General features: G+C 33.7%; 1 protein-coding gene across 2 annotated transcripts in view; it reads right to left on the reverse strand.

Annotated features, from left to right (window-relative positions):
- Positions 1–1319: 1319 nt before the first annotated feature.
- Positions 1320–23794, reverse strand: part of LOC145260435 (uncharacterized) — a 110298-nt gene continuing 87823 nt past the window's right edge. The window contains exon 2 of one of the 2 annotated variants that reach the window (XM_080118440.1): positions 1320–4933. In XM_080118440.1, the coding sequence (XP_079974566.1) occupies positions 4790–4933 (144 nt within the window). In that variant the 3' untranslated portion in view covers positions 1320–4789. The remainder of the gene's footprint in view (positions 4934–23794) is intronic. The other variant, XM_080118441.1, reaches the window with a different exon arrangement.

The raw sequence follows: 23794 nt of genomic DNA on the forward strand, positions 1-23794 counted from the left end.
AATGACCGAGCCGTGTGTGAGGTGATGTCACAGCGAGGGAGAAAGAAAGAAAAAGATTATATATATATATAAAAAAAAAAAACGTGGCCCAAGAAAGAGAGAAATAGATGTGTTACACACGGGAATGGGACGTTTCGGCGCGGCTAATCCAGCGCTGTCATTTCAGCTTAGCCGATTCAACGGTGTGGCCGATTTGGCAGAGGGACTATTTGGCATCGACCACGCCAATCACATTTTTATTAAGATTTTAGAACTTTTTAAAAAATTAAAAAAAAAAAAACATGAAAATATATCACTTTAACTGGTTTTAAAAGAAAATCATGTTTTTGCGAAAACTATTTTTAGTTAATTATTTTCTGATTAATTTTTTAAGAATCAAAAACTTTTAAAATATTTTAAAGTTTTTTTTTAATGAAGAAAAACAATATGAAAATATAATCTTATCGTTGACGACCGAGTGTTGTCTGTTTTTGTGTTGTGTTTTAAATAAACACAGTTTGAAGTTTTTAATGTTTATACCAATTTAACTGTTTTTAAGGAAAAAATCATGCTTTTGCAAAACTCTTTTTGGTTAATTATTTTATAATTAATTTTTTAAGGATTAAAAATTTTTTAAATATTTTAAAGTTTTTTTTTTTTTAATTAAGAAAAACAATATAAAAATATAATCTCATTGTTGATGACCGAGTTTTGTTGTTTTTTTTTTGTGTTTTATATAAACATGGTTATTTTTAAGTTCTTTATTCTTTCTAAATCAAATTAATTTTCTTTGTTTATATAATTTTTATTTTAATTTTATTCGAAGACAAAAAATATCTGTTTAAAAAATAAATTTTGACTGTAACAACAAAGCGCTAATTTGACACCAATCCTGTTACACGTGTCACTTAGAACTGATTAACTTAGCACTTATATCCATTGTGCCACTAGTCCAAAACATGAAATCTAATTCTTACAAGAAATAAGTGTGATAAAAAAATTGTATAGTGTATGGTTTGATTTAGAATTCTGTATAGGTGCCAGCATTTGCTACCAGCTTCTCAACCTACCTGGAAACCACATTAACTGATTTCACCAATAACTGATGTTTTTTTTTAGTAAAACTGTAACGTTTTAAAGGACATATCTTTTATTTTTTTTCAGACTGTTCAGCTGTAAATTGCCAAAGAACAGCAGAATTTCATTTTTCAGGGGAGGGGGGATAAGCAAATAGCATAGGGTTATAGGTTTTACCTCCTTTTTTTTCTTAAATGAATTATCAGTTATCAAGACAAAAAATTACTCAACGGTAAAGGGTAATGGGATACATAGATTAACAATTGAAAATAATAATTTTTCACTCTTTGTCAGAAACATCACTCATGGAAGTGAGGACTTGCTGTTTTCTGCGTCAGCTGTTGCTTTGTGTTGGTGATCTTGTGGCGATTTTCAATCCTCTCATATTATTCCTCAGCATTCAACTAGTAGAAAACTAAAAGCCAAAAAATAAGTTACTTGTAAAATCAGATGATGCGGATCTCCAACAATTTAAGAAAGCTGGTGGCAAATGCTGGCACTCATATTGAATTCTAAATAAAACATCCTACTCTACAACTCTGTCTTATCACATTCATTTCTTTGAACAGAAAAAAAAAAAGAAAAAAAAAAAGAAAGAAAATGAGCTACTTGTAAAATTAGTTAATGCGGTTCACAGGCAGCTTGCGAAAGCTGGTGGTGAATGCTGGCACCTATGCGGAATTTAAAATAAAACCTTACTTTTTTTTATCACGTTCATTTCTTGTACGAATTATATTTTAGTGATAAATTAAGAACACTTAATAATAGGAAATTACGTTCCACCCCTTATTTATTATATAATAATAGTTGTTTGTGTTTATCGGTCCAACTAAAACTGAGAAACATTAAAAAATACACTTACACTGATTTAGTATGACGTCAAACAAGTTATGGTAAAAAAAAAAAAAAAAAATTGTAATATTCATTATTTAGGGTTAGTGACTGGTAGTGGCGTAGCAAAAAGAGGGGCAGTCTGCCCTGGGCGGCACGTGCCAAGGGGTGGCATTTTGAGGAAGTAAATATAGAAAATAGAAAAAAAATTAAAATAATAAAAAGCTAACAAAAAATCTGAAATGTTATACTAAAATGAGTTTTTAAGGTTGCAATATGTTTTTTGTGTTATGTGTATAATACTGTTTTTAAACGGTTTTTAGATCCTTGAATGTAATTCCATGAAAATAAATACTTTGTGGACTTTCTGGAATTTTGAAGGTTAACGGATTATCAACAGCCAGTGGGCGGGCAGGGGGTGGAGGTCTTATGACTACCCTGGATGGCAAAAAATAGTTGCTGTACCACTGGTGACTGGGGACTATATAGGTTATTCCATTTGAATATTTTTTTAAAAAATAATCAAGGGAGTTAACTCTATAATTTAAAATTTGAGTTGGGATTGAAATTATCATTTTTATTTCTGAATTGTTATAAAATAAAATATAGAATTGAATGTTATTGTTATGTAAAGAACAAACAAACATATTTTAATTAAATTTGAATTGAAATAAAAAAAAATGTATTAAATTTGATTTATGTAGATATTTGGGCGAAAATCAAACACCTTCCATTTCCAAACTCCATCTTTATTTCATTTTCTTCCACTTGAGTCTTACTCCCATTTAGAGATAAGCCCACCTGTTTTCGGGTTTTAAACAAATTGGAAAACCGTGAGCGGTTTATTTTTAGAAAGGGTTGAAGGAGAGGGTTTTACTGACCTACCTCTGTTTTCATTTAGTTTTTTTTTTTTCCTTTTTTTTGCTATTTCTTTCTTTTTGAGCGTTTTTTTTTTTTATGGTCCCATTCGCCATCATTTTTGAGAAATAATATACATATATATTTTTGTTTCTTATTTAGAATTCAGCCTAATTTTAAAAAAAAACAAAAAACAAAAACAAAAATACAGAAAACACTGGCAAATGTTGTACCCATCACAAAACAAAGATGTCATATTCCAAAAATCACATAAATTAATCAAGTAGTTTTATTTTTAACTACGAAAATCCAATTTTGTGAGTAAGCAAAAGAGACTGTCTCGCGTTAACATTTTGAAAGAAAATATCAAAGGTAGATGAGTCCACAATAATTAAAACTTGCGAGATCAGCCTTGTAATGCTAACGATTTCACATTAATCGTTTAAAAAATGATTTCCTTTATAAAAATAAAAAAAAACTACTTGATCAATTTATGTGATTTTTTTGGAATATGACATTTTCATTGCATGAATAAAAATCATTCTGTATTCCTGTTTCTTTTTTAATTATGTTGAATTCTAAATAAAAACCATATTTTTTGTAAACAAAATTCAGTTTAAACTAGTGGAGATATCTTAATAGAGTAGTCCATAGAGTAAATGTGGTATTGTGGTGAGAGCTGAAGTGAAGTTGATGGACAAATGGTGAAAGAATGAAAGGAACAATGCCTGTACAAGAAAGTCAAAATGTGTATAGTTATAAATAAGATACACAAAAGATGACTCCTCCCCATGTCTCACACTTCTGATGGCCTTGTGCCTAATTTGTAAATGAAATATATATATATATTTTTTTTTATCTGCAAACAAATTATTCCAAGCTAAATATGTGGGCGATCATGCATATTAACCAACTGCATGAAGTACAATGGCCACGTTTAGACGAGAGACGGTTATTACGAGTCATTTTCTGTTTCAATTCTCAAAGAAACTGCTAAGAGATTTATAAAGCTAGTGACTCCATTTGGCGATCACACATCTAGACCTACCCGAGCTGTTGCTTTGTATCTATATCATAAGAAATAGACGGCGTCAGTTCTATTATTAAATAAATAAATAAACAAATAAATAAAAAGATTGTTAAAAAAAAAAAAAAACTCATTAAAAAATATTTTAAAATGAGTGCAGGTAACGTGACTTTACCGGAACGACCTTTTATTTACGTAGGCCACACCTGAGTAGATTAATATGCATGATCACCTAAATAGTTCTGTTTGGGAATATTGTTTATTTTTTGGAAAAATGTTTAGTAAGTCAATAGAATTTAGAAATGACAATGATGATAGGTTCTCCTTCTCTAGTAGAGTCTAATTATTGTGTGTGTGTTTTTTTTTAATTCATCGATTTTTTCTAAAAATTTTAATATTACAAATAGTGACGATTCACACATATTAACCTACTTAAACCATTGATTGGTGTCTACGCCATGACACCTTATAGGATTCAGATGGTGTCAGCTGTATTATCAAAAAATCGAAAAATAAATAAAATAAAATAAAATAAAATAAACGGTTGCAAAAAAAAGTATCTTATTAAATAAATATTTTAAAACGGGTGCATTTTAAAATTAGCAATTAAATATACTGTTAACAAAATTTAATTTCACTACTTCCCGGTAAAAATATTCCATTTTACTTGAACGTGTCCAAAATATAAAATAATATTTGATCTTTCAGAAAATAAAATAAAACCAATTTTGGACGAGTTTTTCTCTGAGAATTGAAACAGAAAATACCTATCCTCGCAATAACCTTCTATCGCCTAACCGTGGCCATCGTATCTTATTCTGTGACGTCAGCAGACAACATGACTTTAGTGGAACGGCTTTCTATTTATGTAGGCCACGCACGAGTAGTTTAATATGCGCTATTACCAATATGTGATATATTCCAACGGTCTGTCTTATATAATTGAACGTGAATAAAAATTATTGGATTGTGCCTTTCATATTTTTTTTAAAAAAAGATTCATTCTTGATAAAAAAATCATCCAAAATAAGCTTTATATTTTGTAGCCATGGCATATATCGAAGTGTCGGTTTGCGGCATTATAAAGGATGGTGCAGCATAAAGTCCTTGTCGCAGTGACTTCCACGTCCAGCCAGCAAATTTCTTCATATGTTTAAAAGCCTGCAAATACACAAAAGAATAATAATACAAAATAATTCAGTTAATTGTAACAATAATAAGATTTGTGTTGTAACATTACGGCAATAAAAAGCTAGTATGTAACATAATGCACCGTCACATAGTATCTCAATTTCCTCGGACACAACAAATATGCTAAAAGCTGTGTTTTGTTGGCATGCAGTAGTAGTAGGCTCAATCAATTGTGATGTCCCTCTCTTTCTTTCTATAGTAGTGTCAGTAACGGCATAATCACGTTGACACACCGATTCTCGTCAGATCACCAAAGTTAAGCAATGTTGAGCCTGCTTAGTACCAGATGGGTGACCATTTTGGAATTCTAAGCACTGTATGTTCTCTCCGCTTATCTCGGCATTTGTTTCCAGTCATCTTGTACAAACACTTCAGTTGCCACTGGTATTTAACAATGTCGACTCAGGAGAGGTGTGGTTGGAGATTGCGCACCTCCTGCCACAAAAAATTCATGTGCAGGCACCCCTTCATGGGTATCCATACTGTCAAAGACTGAAGGAGCCTTGTCTCGAGTGTCATTAAAATCGTTTTCTCTCTTTGTTGCCTTTGTTGTTATAGTAACTGTAATTGTAAGAAAAAAATAATAATAACAATAAAACAACACCAGTACTTTGGTCAAGGACTTTCATACTCTTTGTGTAGATTATTTATTGTTCACAAATGCAATCGTATTATATACAGTATATTGCAGAGTTACATTAGTATCACATAATATCAAGCTTCCCCTTTGCCTGCTCCTTAGAGAGGAGCATAAATAGAGTTCTAAAAATATATCTATATTTGTTTAGACTGCCAACCACAAATAATGTTTCATTATTTTATTTGCTACGTGCCATTCGAGACTTCCAGTCCATAACTTCATACCCTGAACACATCAGCTTAATTTCTACTCTGAGACTTCTAGTGAAATTTTCCCTTTTATTGTTCAGTGTGTGTTGAGCTTTCCCTTGCCTGCTTCCTGAGAGGAGGGAAGACAAAGATAGAGTTCTAAAAAAAGACATCTGTATTTGTTTAGATCGCCAGCCAGTGAAAATGTTTCACTATCTTATTTACTATATGTCACTCGGGACTTCCAACCCATAACATCACATCCTGAACACATCAGCTTAATTTCTACTCCTAAATTTCTAGTGAGATTTTTCACCTTACTTATTTCTAACTATGTGGAACATCTAAATCATTACATTATATGCGTCTTTCCATAACAGGTATTTAAGACAAGGGTGTGTTTATGTGCAATTTTTCAGATACTGGTGCTTTTGTCGAGGCTATGAATGTGATAAACCAGGTTCTTCTAACCCGAGCAACATTTCTTGAATCCTCTGGTTACTGCACTGTAATAAACTGTATTGTACTGAAGTGGCATTCACCCTAGGTAGGTTGAACCGGCTTTCTACAAAGGAGGAAGTTTCATGGGGGTATGAAATTTACAAGTGGTCCCCAGTTGCATGTATATCCCTGTTAGGGAAGATGACTATGTTACTTTTTGCAGCTCTTCCTGAAAAATGTCAATGTCCTCCTACATATAGTGCCTGATCTTCCTAAATGATCATCCCCCCCCCCTCTGGTACTGACCAGGCTCAACGTTGCTTAAATTTGGTGATCAAACAAGAATATGTGTGCTGTAATAAACTGTTTTCATGTAATGCAGTGGTTTCCAACCTTATTTTGCTTGTGGACTCCTGAGAGCAATTTTATCATTTGTGGACTTCATATATAGTTTGATAATAAAAGGATTAAAAAAATCTAACGATATGAATTTCAAATTTGGAAAGGAAGTAACTAAATGACTGCTGATTCGTCTGTTTAGTTGGTTTTATTCAAAAGACTGTTTTCAAATGTGAAGTATAGCCCTACAGCTTCCAATTAATGTCGGGTATTCAGGATAGAATGGAATTATCTTCCGTTTTCCTGCTTTCCAGCTGACTGCAACATGGTTGTCTTCAAGTCTAACGTAAACAAGTTTTTGATGAACCGTTCCATATAAGTTAACAAATTTACCGAATTTCCATCATTAACGATTACTATATTGTCCAATTTCTACTGAACACGCTTTAACCCTTATCCTCGAGTGGCCTCTTGGCCTTGATAAGTGGTGATGCCTATGTAAAAAAAAAAAAAAAAAAAAAAAAAAAATAGAAATAGGGGTCGTTTTATCACCTTATTGTAGTTATTTCTATCCTGAATACCGGACACTAACTGGAAGCTGAAGGACTATACTTCACACTTGAAAACAGTCGTTTGAATAAAGCCCACTGAACAGACGAATCATCAAACATTTTGTTTTCATTTTAAATTCATATATAATTTTTATAACTCAAATAGTACTAATAAATTCTTATTGACATGCGCACAATGGTTTCATTAATGTGATACATTTACAGCAGATTAAAATGTTATAAACGACATAGAAATAAACGAAAACCCAATAAGAAATATTTGCCTACATGACCGTATAAATATCGAGGATTGAACGCAACATGCGATGTGATCGTATGTCTGGTTACCTGGCTCTTCAATATATATTAACAAAAAAAACAAAAAAAAAACAAAAAAAAAAACAAAAAACAAACAAACAGTGTTTATCTATATTACATATTCTTTTTTATATTATTATGAGGAACGTTCCAAAAGTGATACCTCCTATATTTTTTTATTCCGCCCGAATGGATCAAATGGGATAGCAAATTGCATTGTTATGATGACTGAATTTATGTATTCATAACCCAAAAGTTTCATCTCTCTGCTGCAGATATTGACGGTGTGAGACTCTAAGAAAGCAAACCCTGTCATGGACGTGCATCAGAAGCAGAGCTGCATTAGGGAATCCCTGGCAAAAATGCACTGAGAATGGTGGTGACTATGTAGAAAAAAAGTTCTGGAGCACAAATGATTACTTGCATTAATGGTATCACTCCAGTCTTCATAGCTCTTCAACTTTTTGAGTTAAAAAATAAGAGGCTATACTTTTCGAACGACCCTCGCCGTATATATTTACCATGTAATGGTTATACATAATAATAGTGATATTCAACAGATTTCCATATGGACATCTTATTATTAGGGCTATGACAAGAGAATATTCTTATTGTTTTGACTCTCGAGTATATATCCATCACAGTTAGACACAATTAATCAGTGAAGGACCACATCACTCTATCTAAAAACATATAAGATATTAACTGATATATACTCGAGAGTCAAAATAATGAAAAGAATAATCTCTTGTCATAGCCCTACTTATTACTTACCATGAACTCCCAATGCACAATTGTTTTTGGAGGCCTCCTTAAACATTCTGTGCTCCCGCCCCCCTAGGAATCCATATGGACCTCTGTTGGGAATCCCTGATCTAATGCAACTCATCAAAATAGCCAGTAATATTAGACTATATCTCTCTATTTGTCTCTGCCTGAATAATATATCTGAGATATATTATTCTACAATGCATTCCATCTCTACACTACACACTATCCAAAGAAAGCTGCGTTTATCTATATTATATATTCTTTTTATAATATTATTATATGCTAGACTTTTTAGCCGATTAAAACTGGAAAAGGTTGTAGCCCATTGACTCAAAATGAATACTTTATGCCAATATGACGGTTGAATATCGTTAAATTTGTGCACATTTTTGCATTAAGTGCTAATCCTTATTAACCCCTATTAATCTTTAACCATGCATCGAACAAGTGCCATACTATTTAGTTCACTGTACCTGATCATGATAAAGGTTCATAGAAAATTTCAGCCAGATTGTCCTAATAGTTTCCAAGGAAAAGTCAAACGGACAGACAGACAAAGAGAAATATACAGTAGATTTACAATATAATAGTTGTACATATTATCTACATTCAACATATGGACATATGGACAGCTTTCCATATGGATACCTTAATTCTTACCATGGACTTACCATTACAATTGTTTTTGAAGGCCTCCTTAAAGTTTCTGTGAACCTTCAGGAATTCATATGCCTGGGAATCCTGATCTAATGTAGCTCATCAAAATAACCAGTAATAAAAGACTGTATCTCTCTATTTGTCTCTGCCCGAATGATATCTCTGAGATAAATATCTGCAACTGGTAGGCTATACTCCATCCCCAAATATTCTGTCTTTAAGAAAATATTCTGCCATTAAAAATATTGAAACAATTACAAATTTTCACTGAGCTTTTCAATTATTTACTAAAAATATAAATACAAAATCGTAACAAAACAATTAAATACACACAACTAGTACAGTTGCTTTCATTTTACTGCAATTATGCATTCAAGGCTAACAATTTTTTAGGTTGACATTTGGTAGCATTGTACATCTGGAAAACTGCCCCCCCCTCACACGTGCGTGTGTGTGCATATATATATATATATATATATATATATATATATATATATATATATATATATATATATATATATATATATATAACTTTAGTTCCTTCAGCTATAATCGAAATCGAAACCAAAACTTATGAAGAATTCTTGATAAAATTATTTATAAAAAAAAAAAAAAATAGATTACTAAGGTGCCATCAGCTAAAATTGAAACCAAGACTTATGAAGAATTCTTGATAAAATTATATATATATATATATAAAAAAAAAATTATTGGAGTGCCATTAGCCATAATCGAAACCGAAACCAAAACTTGGTAAAATTATTTATAAAAAAAAAAAATAAATGACTTGAGTGCGATCACCTATAATCAAAACCGAAACCAAACTTTATAAAGAATTCTTGGTAAAATTATTTATTACAAGAAATGGAAGTACATAACAATTACATAACCCGGATATAAGCATGACACAGAAAATAACACACACGCTATTGTATTAATATATGGAGTGTTAATATATAGATTATTTTTATAGTATTATTATATATTTACATATAATTGTTATACATATTATTATTATTATTATTATTATTATTATTATTATTATTATTATTATTATTATTCAATAGATGACCCCTTACTTACCATAATCCTCCAGTGTACAATTTTCTTTTCTTTTTGTTTTTTGTTTTTTGCAGGCTTTTGTGAACACTCTTGTTAGCATTATATAACAGTGTCTCATAACCTTTTTGGAGTGTCAGACTCTTAAAGTTTAAAAAAATATTTGTTTTTTTTTGTAATAATGGAGCTTTTGTGCCTGTGTTTGTATATTTGTAATAATCACTCGGAACAATGAGCTTATAGTGGTGAACAGGTGATGAATCGTTCGTACCATAGCATCATTTTCACTTATGGATGTTGGCAACTTTCATGTGATTCCCTCTTGTAAGATTCACGCGTTTAGAAAAAATCGGTAGAAACCGATGGCAACGACATGAATCAAGCTGACAAAAAAAGTTACACATGTTCCTTCATTCAAACTTCCATTTTTTTTTTAAACCAACAAAAAAAAAAAAAAATGGAAAAAAACAAAATAATGTTAAATATTACAATTTACATGACAATGTAGTTAAATATAATCACTTCTTTTTATTTAACACAATAATATCCAGAGTTTGCGTTACAAACATACGGACACAATATCTCCATTATAGTAAGAAACAAGCTAGAGAATGTTATTACTAAAGTTGAATTGTTATTACTAAATGTTATTATTGCAGTTTGGAGAATATTATTATTATTATTATTATTATTATTATTATTATTAGGTAATCATTACTATTAGGAAAAAATATTTTAAAGGAACTACCCTTGAGAAGCTAGTAAAATAAATGGTGCTAGTGCAGTGCGCGAACCGGAAGTCAGTAATTGTGCACACTATGAACCGGATTTCTCGTAAATGTTCGCTCGGGTTCGACTAGCACCTGACGTCGCTGCTGGAATATGTGGAGCACCATTAAAAACGCTCAGAAGCACGTTCAAATTTTTTGTGTGTTTGTTTTTTAATAGTATTTTCAAGTTAAATTCAATTTTTACAATATTTTTGTTTATTAAATTGTCAAGGGAAAGTACAGAATAACCACCCGTCTCTTTCTCCGTGTTAAGAATGGCTTTCTAAATAATAATGCTATTTCAGCGTGGTAACAAAGCTGCAAAAGTACCCATCATTGTTGGTCCAGCCATACTGGACATTTACAAGAAATCTAGTTTGTAATATGTGACAGTAACAACATCCGGTTCGTAAGCTGCACCAGTAACAAAAAATAAATAAATAAATAAATAAATGAAATAATAATAAATAAATAAATAAATAAAATTTTTTTTTTTGCTTTACCTACTTATTTATTTTTCCTTACAAAGTTAATATTATAAAAAAATAGATCACAAATGGGTAAGTAAAGCACAATAAATTTGTTTTTTTTACTAATTTCTCAATAATTTTTCTTTTAAAATAATTTATGTCTTTAATAGTAATGATTACCTATTATTATTATTATTATTATTATTATTATTATTATTATTATTATTGTAATATTAGTGGTAGTAATATTAGCATAGTAGCAGCATTAGTATTACCAGTAGTAATAGTAGTAAAAATAATAGTTACCTGAGAAAGAAGACCGAGAAGTTCTTTGCTTGACCTATTTGTCAAAATCTACTAAATTTATTCATAATGTCAAAAGATGAGCTAATCTCTTGAAGTGGGTCATGCTGAAAAATTTTCAATACATTCCTATCATTCTGATCAATGAGATAGGGAAGTAGAGAAGCAGTAACAGTGGGGGAGTCAGAGATCGGATTTTAAAATACCAAATTCTAGTATCAAAAGTGGAATCTCTTTACACCTGCATTTTATCTCTCAGGTCAAGAGTTGGGAGTCAATGATTCTTGGATGAGTCGTTTTTTTTTTTTAAACTGAGATGGGAACCATTTTTTTTTTTTTTTTTACTAACTGACTCAAAGGTTGAGGATCGGATTTACGAAATATAAATATGAATTAAAGAAAGTTATATTTCTATAAGGTGTTTGTGGGTCTGCCATGTATGTACAAGATAACTGATACAACATTCATCCTGGTCAAGTTGAGTCGCCTTCTTCGAAAGAAGGAAGTTTCTAAAGAATATTAAATTTACAAGTTGGATGTCAGAAAAGATGAACAGATTAAGTTTTTGGTCAGGAAAGATGAACACGTTAAGTTTTTGGTCAGGAAAGATGAACAGATTAAGTTTTTGGTCAGGACAGATGAACACGTTAAGCTTTTGGTTAGGAAAGATGAACAAATTAAGTTTTTGGTCAGAAAAAAATGAACTTGTTAAGTTTTTGGTCAGGAAAGATGAACACGTTAAGATTTATGTCAGGAAAGATGAACACGTTAAGATTTATGTCAGGAAAGATGAACAGATTAAGTTTTTGGCCAGGAGAGATGAATACATTAAGATTTTGGTCAGGAAACATGGACACATTAAGATTTTTATCAGGAAAGCTGAACACGTTAAGCTTTTGGTCAGGAAACATGACCTCATTAAGTTTTTGTTCAGGAAAGCTGAACATGTTAAGTTTTTGCAGAGTTTTTTTGTAGTTTTGTATGTAGGCAAGTGTTGTTGTCCTTTCACATACAGCATCTAGTATTTCCAATTGGTCACCCATCTGATACTGACCAGGCTTGATATGGCTTAACCTCCATGTACAGAGTGACTAAAATTAACTGCTACACACCTACAAAATCTGTAATAAAACTTACATTCTTTCTATAATCCAACAATATTTGATACAAATAAACTCAAGCTTGTGCCTAACTTGTCCACCAAATTTCAACAATAAATTTCCAACAGTTTTTGTTTTATTGCCACTCAATAGTAAGCACAATTGGATACGATGTAAAAAGTTGTCAATAACTCTGATACGCTCTTCTCTTGCCACTGTATTTAATTTAGCTTTAATGGCTCTACCCAGTCCCAAGATTGTTTTGAAAAACAGACATTATTTTTTAGATAAACTCCACTTATAAATAAAAATCTGCAGGGAGAGTAAGGTCCGGTGAATGTGAAGCCTGTATAGGATCACACTTCTCACTGATTGTGAATTTTATTAACAACTAACAGGGAGACTCAACGTTGCCGAATGTTCCACACTTCCAATACTTTTATTGTCATCAAAATCAGTGAACTCGCCTATTTTTCAATCAAATCGATTAATTTCCTGCTCTAGTTGGGGACACATCATGGTGCATGGGAGGAAGCCTCACATACCTCCCTGAAATGACTAAGTTCACAATACATTGTGTTCTACATTGCACTGTAAAAAAAAAAACCTAATGTTGATTTTATAAAATTATTTTTAGAATTTATTTTTATTTAATTACTTGTGGATTATTATCCTCATCTTCTGCTTGTTGTTTCATGATGTTTCGGCCAATTGTTCCTCTGGCGCGATGGGATAGAAATCTCGAATCCTCCAAATGCATTCACAGAATATACTGCCTTCCATAGTTGTTGTCATCTCACCACGGTTTGGCCAACTAATCCTCTGATCAGCTTTGGGTGGGGTTGAAACCGCTACCTTCACTGACAACAACTATGGAAGGCAGTTATTGTTGTGGATGTAGTTGGAGGATTCGACATTCCTATCCCGTCGTTGTTTACCACCTGACGAAGGTCAGTTTAATAATTGGCTGAAACTGCATGAAAAAAAAAACAGTTAAAAGATGAGGATAAAAGTCCACAAATAATTAAAAATAAAATAAAATGATACAAATTACTCAGTTCAAAAAAATGATTCCAAATTAATTCAATAAAATTATTTTTATATAATGGCTTGAATTAAAGTTTAAAATGCAAAAGTCAAGTATCATGGTTCAATTGTGCTCAAAACGAAAACATTTTGAATGCACTCCTTTCTTATCAAAGAACCTACTGTTGATTTTATACGTCGGGTTATTCTGCTTGTGTAATGATAACACTTCTAAAATGCACTTATGATGCTTTGGTCAAAATCGGACTGTTTCTTCTTTAATTGGATTTTTTTTTTCGATTATTGATACTTATCAGAGGCATTCTGATACAAAGCCTATCTAAGAACACTCCCAGACAAAATCATGTAAGCTATTGATGCCACAGAATAAAGTATCATACAATGACCATAGTTAGGCAATATACGATTATTTCAAAGATTATTTTAAAACGGGTGCCTTTTTTTTTTTTTTTACATGGAGGTCACCACTTATCAAGGCCCAGAGGCCACTCGAGGATAAGGGTTAATGGGGATACATTAGTCATTGTGATTTTAGCGTAGTAAACATTAGTGGGAATTTTGTAACTAGGATTACTTAGGGTGACGGTTCAATAAGAACTTGTTCACGTTGGACTTGAAGACAATCAGATTGTAGTCAGTTGGAAAGCAGGCAAATGGAATAGAGTTCTACAGGCGAGCAGTTCTAAGAAAGAAGCCATGTTCATGGGATCTACGTTTAGGTGTAGGCATAGATAAAGAGTGTGGGAAATTGTTGATAGTGGTTCTGGCTTGATGAGTGTTTTTCGTGGACGTCTGGCGAGGGGGGACCATAGATTGAAGTTCAGCTGAGCACCTGTCATGAAAATAACGATAAAACAGGGACAGGCTCACTACGTATCTTCTGTGGGAAAGAGGTTGCAGGGAAGAGAAAAGGGCATCCCCCACTAAGCTACGAAGTCTATTTTGAACACTGTCAAGACAGGATAAGCTGCTTCTAGCAGCACCTGCCTAGATGTGGCAACAGTACTCCATCGTTGGCCGAACCTGGCTTTTATATAGGTAAAGAATGGTATCAGGAGTAAGATATCTACTGGAGCGGTAGAAGGATCCCTCTATTTTGCCAGCAACTTTGGCAATGGATTTGATATACATGTTCCATTTCACATTGGGAGTAAATGTCAAGCCGAGAAGCTTGTTGAAACATGAAGCCTCCCCAAGACAGGAGCCATTCATTTTGATTGATGGCAGCTGGGCAACAGATCGTTGATGATGTAAAGATAGAAGCTTGGTTTTAGATGCATTAAAATTAACCAGCCACTTTTTTCCCCATTGTATCTCGTGCTCAAGATCAGAGGAAAGAGAGTCAGAGAGAACTTGGTCGTTTATGGTCTTCGAAGTGCTACCATAGATGGTAGTGTCATTAGCATAAATGTCTACGAATGATCTAAGGATGTAGTCTGTAAGATCATTGATGTAGATCAGGGAGAGGGTTGGACCCAGGATGGACCTCTGAGGGACTCCAGCATTAGTACTGAGAGCCTCTGATTTCTGCCCATCAACCACTACTCTTAAGAACCTATCAGAGAAAAATAATTTAATAGTTGAGAAGACATTTCCAGCTATACCATGACTGGAGATCTTGTGAAGTAGACCTTTATGCCATACCTTATCAAAGGCTTTTGCTATGTCAAGAGCAATTGTCCTAGAGAGGAAGCCTCCATCGAGGGATTCGCCAATACTATGAGATATAACTGTAAGCATGTCTGCTGTAGCAGAACGGAAACCATATTGCACGTCACTAAGAAGGTTATTTTTGCTGAGATGGTTGACTACTTCCTTATTTAGCACAAATTCCAGCAGCTTACTCATGATGCATGGGAGACTTATTTGTCTGTACTGAGAGGGAGATGAGCGATCACCTGAGTTCTTAAATACAGGGCATACTGATGAAATTTTCCAAGGTGTTGGGAAGCATTTCTCCTTAAGACTATGCTTAAATAACTTTGTAAGTATGGGCGCTAGTTCCAGTAGAAGCCTTTTGAGCACTATAATTGAAATGCCGTCAGGACCAGTTGCTTTACTTGAATCAAGGTTTTTGATTAGCTTGGCAACATTACGTACAAATATTTGTATGTCATATAGCATGTTTTTTTTTTTTATATACAAGGGAATAATCAAATACATTTTTAAAAAATAATATTCCCCAACAGTATTTCCTATTTTTTATCAAAAAAATAAATCCTTTCAATTGCACAGGTTCACATGTCAAATGAGTCTATATCTTTTGCACTTTGGATCAGTTTTATAAATCCTTCAGCAATTTCTTTGAGAATTGAATAAAAAAAAATGACTTTTGATAGTCGTCTATTGCCTAATCATGGCTATTATACAAAAGCAATGCTTCCTATTCTTTAACTCAAAATGTTGAAGCGCTACGAAGACAGGGGTAGTACTATTAAGACAAGCGACCTTTTGTATTGCAGTATACATCCCCTTCTAAATGACGTCATATACTAATATGTCACTGAGATAATCACCTGATGTTTTTACATGTCATTATTTCTAAGTTGTGAACTGAATTGTTGTGATACTATTTTTAAGTTACATTCCTAAATTAATGCAAATAAATATTTATTCTAAATATTTTGATTATTCTAAAACACATTTTAGCTGACAAAACTTTTTAGCTGGAATAATCATAATAATCCTCGATCAGCAACCTTTTGGAGTTGCCCGGTCAATATCTAACATAAGTAACTGTTCTTGGAAAAACGCTTTGTTCATGGAATTTTCATTCAGTTTCAGGCACAGCTAAAGGAAATTGCTGAATGTCTAAAAGTAAAAACGACAACTCGCAAAAGCTGGAGGTCAACTTTTGTCAGTCATTAAAAGAAAAAGAAAATTATTAGAATTTGTGCGCGTTCTTCTTTCTTTACAGTCACATTTACAAGATAAATAAATTTGCACCGAATTTACCAATATGCTAATGCTTTTTTCCCCACATGAATAGATGAGAAAGATTTTTATGTCTATGATAAAGTTATGAATTAAATGTTTATTGTTTTAAACTAACGATAGAACTAACGATCAATGGGAGCATACTCCTTTTCTGTTCCAGCCAGAATTACCTCCCCTCTTTTAACTGTTATATGAGTTCTCATGTGGAGACGTGAAAACGGGATGAGACAGACGTTGGCAGGCACCATGAAAGGGACGACATTGAATACAGGTAAATGAAGATGGAGGTATGTTACTTCTGTCCATATTGTGACACAGAAACTCAAGTAATACCAGACTAAGACTGACAGATGTAATTTGTATCGTTCTATGTTGCCTTTTTGTAAATGCATCAAATCTGTTGCAAAAGTCGCTGGACAAATGGCTGCATTATTTTACTACTCGAGTAGGCATCTCACTGCCGATGCAATCCTCTACCTGTATACGAGCCAAATACACCCTAAAATGGAGTACTGTTGCCACATCTTGGGAGGAGATGCACAGAGCACTCTTTCTTGCTTTCACAGGGTTCAAAACTAGCTTCGAAACCTAGTAAGTGATGTTCTTTTCTCAACCTCTTTCTCACAGAAGAGACCTTTTCATGACAAGTGCTCGACTGAGCTTCAATTCATGGCTCCCCACCTGTGCAAAGCATTCGCCTATCTACAACCACTGTCAATAATTTCCCCCACTTGCTATCTGTGCCTAAAGCTAAACACAATTTCCATAAACACAGTTTCTTTCCTAAAACTGTCTGCATGTGAAACTCTATACCATGAGCCTGCTTTCCAGCTAACTGCAACATGGTCGCCCTCAAGTCCAATGTCAACAAGTTTTTGTTCAGCCGTATACTTAAATAATCAAATTTTACCAACTTTCCACCACTAAAGATCTTGTCACACTATCTTACACTCATTATCCCTTATCCTCAAGTGGCCTTCAGGCTTTGATAAGTGGTGACTTCCTTGTAAAAAAAAAACATACGCACACATATATTTGTCTTTTGGTATAATCTTCTACTAGACATTAATAAGTCTGATATGCCGACACCCTATAAAACTAAAGTTCCAAGTATTTAAAATAGCTAAGCTTGCCAAGTGATAGCGAGCTGATAAAGATACCTAGTAATAGATAAATTTAAGCCCGTCAATGCATGTAAAGGTTTCTACTTTGTATATCTATGTTTATCGCCATCCGGATTTTCAGAAACTGGTTTTTGGAGACTGATTTCTGGAGTTGAAAGAATGAGATTAGTTTATGCCAAGTGCATTCAACATATTTTATACAGAAATGAGAGCATTGCCATGGCCGCTGCAAGGAAGGTAGGCTCTCTCTACCGTGCTAGAAAGTTACTTATGCCTGAAAGTATCCTGTATCTCTACAAGGCCACCATTCGCCCATGTATCGAGTATTTTTGTCACATTTGGGTTGATGCATCTGCTACTAGTCTCTCGCTCCTGGACAGGGTTCAAAAGAGAGTAGCCAACCTGATATATCCTGAACTGTCATCCAAGCTTCAAGCACTGTCCCATCGACGAAATGTTGCATCCCTCTGCCTGTTTTACAAGTAATTTAATAGTGGATGCTCTGACAAACTACAAGCCCTTGTACCCCGTCAACGTAAATAAATACCCCTGACAAACTCGACAAGCAGCAAAGTCCCACCCCTACACAGTTGAGATCCCTAGATGTAAGAAGGCATTCTACTCTAATAGTTTCTTCCCCAGAATTGCTTGACTCTGGAACTCCCTTCCGGGTTCATGTTTTCCTGACTGTACTGATATGCAGAAGTTCAAGTGTAATGTGAATAGACATCTTGCTGCTCGACTCCCTACATAGTATATCTGCAACTACTGTCCTCGATCTCTGCAACTACTGTCCCCGATAGTAGCCCCCTACATCAAAGTGGTACTGTACCTTGTTTGGGATGAAAATGGAATAAAAAAAAACAAAAAACAAAAAACAAAACAAATGTTACATATAAGCACTAATTCATCCTTCGTTTAATTTTTTTATCTGTCTTAAAAGTTTCCTCTCCCTGCATCCCTACTCTTTCCAACTATGACTTTCCCTCCTGTCAGCTATCTTTCTCTACTCTTTCTCCCCCTCCCTCTTAGCCTCCCACCACCACTGCTATCCTTACTATCTTTCTTCACCCACGAAGCCCTCCTTCCTCTACACATTCACTACTTAATCTCCCAGGAATCGTTTTTCAACATCCGTATACTTGCTACTGTCAACCCCATTTCTTTACCCAACTTCCTGTATATTTACTCCGATTCCTTTTCAATAACCGTTTATTTTATGATAGTTTTGTAATTTAAACAAAACATCAGATGAAAAGAAATACACTTTTTTTTGTTCGTTTTGTTCCCCCCCCCCCGTTTCTATTTAATTTGTCCTTGGCTTATTATTCCCTTTTTGCTGTTTTTATCAACACAGTTTGTCAAATATCTTTTTTCCCTTATAAAAACCTTTACATATAATAACTGCACAATTATCTTCCTCGGATTTCACAACGCTACCACTAAAAACAAAATGTAACTTACCATACATTCATAAAGCAAAGAGCATTGTACATCAGCCACTAGACAACATAAAAGCGATTTAGCCACATAACGACTCGATTGGAACTTTTTTTTCTTTTTTTTTTTATACATGGTCACAATATTGAAGCAATGTTTTGTGACATAGGCATTAATTAAAAACAAAACAGTTACCATAGGCACAGGAAGCCAATAAAGCAACATTTTAGGGGATTTTTTTAGTCTTTGAAATATAAACAAAAACAAACAAAAACAAACCCTGTTATTCCAAATTACTGTTTGCCTTTTGTGCATAAAACGGTTTAAAAAAAAAAAAATGTCCCTTTTTTTTTTTTTTTCATTTTCGGTTCCAATCATAAGATTTGAAGGACAGAAATTGATAATATACTAATACTATGGATCGCATGGCGTACTAGATGAAGTGCTTAGTAAATATAGATAGGTTATCATACTAAAGCTGAGTTTATCAATATTTGTTTTCTTAAGCCCTTTTCCTTATATATTTTAACGGCATAAAATACATGTAAAAATATTTCTCAGTTTTGGTATTGAATTATGTCATGTGAAAAGTAGTCGTAATTATCAATTGTCTCAACAAGAAACTCATCTCTTACAAATTTTCTGTTCCTTCCCGTTCTATTTTTTTTTTTAATGGAAATCGCTCCAGACAAAGCATAAAGCCACCTGATGTAAGAAGCTAAAAATAATGATAAAAAGAAATACTACTTCACGATAAAAACTAACTGTTTGGTACATAGATTCTGACCTCAAAAAACAACAATAAAGTCCCCTTTGTCAGAAATATCGCTCATGGAATGTGAGGACTAAAGGACAAAATAAGGAAAGTAAGAGTTGAGCATTTATATAGAAAGATGTTCTTTCTCTCTTCACCTAATTTACATAGGTATTTACAGTGTGCATGAACACGTTATGTAAATTAGATAGCAAAATAATAGGACTCTACTTCTTTATTATCTATAATAAACTGATTATTTCTAGTCATTCAAGAAGAGTTTCTTAACAGATATACCCAGGCATACGTCTTCGATAATCATTCCACCAGATTTTGCTTTGCACCATTGCTAGTGTGGCATTGTTTTCTGTCAAGCTGAGGCATGGTTCTGGATAGTTCTAGAAAGTCCCTCCTTCCAGGCATTACCTTCTCTCATAGAAAGGAGTTAGTTTATTGCTAATCGTTAGCAGAATATCAACGGGGCTACTCAGACATTTTTTTTATAGGTCGGAGTATGCTAATTTAGTGCATTTGTTCCCTGAAACTTCACTTGACCTTGAGTCTAATTTCCAAGAAGGCAAATAAAATATTTAGGAATAGGCGATTAATTTTTTTTTTTACCCCCCTCCCCAAAAAATGAATGCCACTGATTGGAAAAAAAAATACATTAAAAAGAGAATTTTTTAATCTTAATGAAATCTTCAGTATTTAATATTTAATAATTGAATGTTAATAGAAGTATTTATCTTATACTAGCCTGGGTGCCCAGTGTTGCCCGGGTGTTTGGAGGTATGTATTAAGCAAAAAAAAAAAAAAAAAATGGTAATAGGCAGGCAAGCTCGAACCCATGATGCGAAGGTGGAAAAGAAAGTGAAATAAAACCTGACGTCTTACCCCCACCCCATGACACCACCGAAAGTTTGGAACATTAAAATTAGGCAAAGTCAATTCAACTGATACAAACACTTGCGAAAATGGCTTGCAAAAAATCGACCCCTCCTTGTAGAAAACTGCCCAGTTGAGGGTGAAGGAATTAATGTTTTTGGCCAGTTTTTCGATATTTGTCGTCCAAGACGCCGAGCTTCAAAATGATACCAATTTCGTGAAAATCCGTCGCCTCTGTCGAAAGTTTTAGATACATACATACATACATACATACATACATACATACATGCACTTAAACAGACAGGTGATATTTATATTATAGATATGAAATACTTTATAGATTTTTTAAGTCACTTATATTATTTACTCCTCTCTCTTTCATTTCAAGGATGAAATATGTCTTATATCTAAAGTTGAAACACTTTTACAAAGAGATAACACCCTGAAGATACAGGTGGGGGGGAAAAAAAAAAAGGAAACTTTTAAGTTACTTTTCACTAAAAAATAATAATAAAAAAATGTTTTCTTTTTGTTGCACATAAAAAAGTTGGATTATTTATTTGTGATTTTGCTTGCTAGATTGCTTACGACCGCTTTGCCCTAAGAAATCTTTTAACAGATTGAATCTACTACTGTTGGCAGGTGTGTTGTTTTTGTACCTAAATTTTTTTTTCCTGTGTCTGATCCTCTTCAATGTGTTATGCATGCCATGCGCTGAGGAGAGCATTTGGAGAGAGCAGCCTTGTGCTTGACTGGTGTAGGTGCAAACGAAAAATAAAACAATGTGAGATTGAAGAAACCAGTGTTCATGAGCAAAATAAAATGAATGGCTTAAAATGTCAAGTGATGGCATGGGGGTGCATACGTGGAAAATGTTTCTTAGATTCAATCTCTTTTATCGCCAATCGCAATTGCAAGCACAAAAATTGATCTTTCATTTCCTCCCAGTTCATCTTCGTCTGAACACAGACCAACGAAGATAGATTTTAAGGCGTGAATGAAAAGCTTATTCAAAATCTATTCTAGAAAATGTGTAAAATTTAAGGCTTAAATTTAAGGAGGTTTTAAGAAAAATAGTTGAAATTTAGGGAGTCTTAATTGGTTTACAATGACTATGCATCAAATCTAATGCAAATCTGAAATATTTGAATTGTCAAATTTGATGTTAACTTAAAACCTTTTAAAATACTAAAAAAAAAAAAAAAATCTGAGACTTGAGGAATATTTGTTAATTGGCGGTTATAATTTCACAAAAATCAAAAGTATTTGAATTTGCATCAAGGATGTCCCCTTTACGCCATTTGTATGAAAGTAAATTAAACTAAATATAGCCTAAATCTGGATCTCTAACGCCTAGCAGCTGTATTCGAAAATTCATAATCATCAGTTAATTAGTTCAGAGGTAATAGTGTATATAGAAATATATAAACATACGCACATGCTAAACTTTATATGAATAGAGATGTGTGTGTGTGTGTGTGTGTGTGTGTGTGTGTGTGTGTGTGTGTGTGTGTGTGTGAACTCAACCATCTCTTTATTATTACCGTTTCTTCATTATTGTCTATTTTACCCTTTTTATATTACGGTCAGATACTATCTACCATAACTCAACATATTCAACATGGTGGCACACATGTCGGAGAAGAGGGGTTACAACACGTGTGTCACTATTAAACCATTTAAAATGGAATATCAAATACTCTCATTTTATAATAGCCCTGGATTTTACAGAAAAGGAGACAAAGTCTATTTTTAATACTTAAAACAATTTTATTGGGTCATCTTCATTAGCATGTAAAGAAAAGGAAAAAGGAAAGAGAAGACTAAGAGTGTTCATCTATGGAAAATGTCTGTCGGCATATACCTACGCGGAACTCAGGCTTTCCTGTGCATGTATTTGTCTTAGTTATATTAAGTTCATGTGTGCGTGGCGATCGCCATATTGAGTTCTTGGGTCTTCTTGTCGAAGTGAAACCCAGGGCTAGAGGCCTAAGTGAGAAGTTTTTGGGTTGGTCACAACAACGTTTTTTTGGGGGGTTGGTCTCATCAACGTTTTTTGGATTGGTCCCAACAACATTTTTTAGGTTGGTCCCAACAACATTTTTTTGGTTGGTCCCAACAACATTTTTTAGGTTGGTCCCAACAACGTTTTTTTGGATTGGTCCCAACATCATTTTTTTGGGTTGGTCCCAACAACGTTTTTTGGATTGGTCCCAACAACATTTTTTTAGTTGGCCCTAACAACGTTTTTTGGGGTTGGTCCCAACAACGTTTTTTTGGATTGGTCCCAACAACATTTTTTTAGTTGGCCCTAACAACGTTTTTTGGGGTTGGTCCCAACAACGTTTTTTGGATTGGTTCCAACAACGTTTTTTGGATTGGTCCCAACAACATTTTTTAGGTTGGTCACAACGTTTTTTGGATTGGTCCCAACAACATTTTGGGGGGTTGGCCCCAACAACGTTTTTTGGGTTGGTCCCAACAACATGATGAGTTGTTGTCACTCCTGTATTGCCACTCCCTTTTATCATCTTTTGTTGTATACTCAGTTCGTCTAAGAGATAGCCTCTGATTAGGCCTACCAGAAAAGGAAGTAAAATACTCCAATCAGAACCGAGCTTAGATTCAAATCTGTAATGGCAGATCGTTCGAGCTGTGCTGCTTCTGTCGTGACTTGTACTCCCGTTAAAATTCTACTCCTCTCTTTTTTAATGCATCATAATTGGAAAGCCTTGACAAATAAACACTCTCATTCGTGTGACTTCAAAGGTCAGTCTATATGGATAAAATCCAAACCATAAGCTGGTACATCTGCTACTAGTCTCTTCCCCTTGGACAGGGTTTACAAGAGAATTGATAACCTAATAGGTCCCGCACTATCAACTAGGCTTCAACTGCTGTCTCATCGATAAAATGTTGCATCCCTCTGCCTGTTTTACAAGTACTTTTTATGGTAGGTGCTCCGACGAACTACAAGCCCTTGTACCTGCTTGACATAAATACCCCCAACAGGCAGTAAAATCACACCCTTACACAC

The sequence above is a fragment of the Euprymna scolopes genome, chromosome 36, assembly GCF_053919585.1.
Source record: "Euprymna scolopes isolate OS-2025 chromosome 36, ASM5391958v1, whole genome shotgun sequence".
Classification (NCBI taxonomy): Eukaryota; Metazoa; Mollusca; class Cephalopoda; order Sepiida; family Sepiolidae; genus Euprymna; species Euprymna scolopes.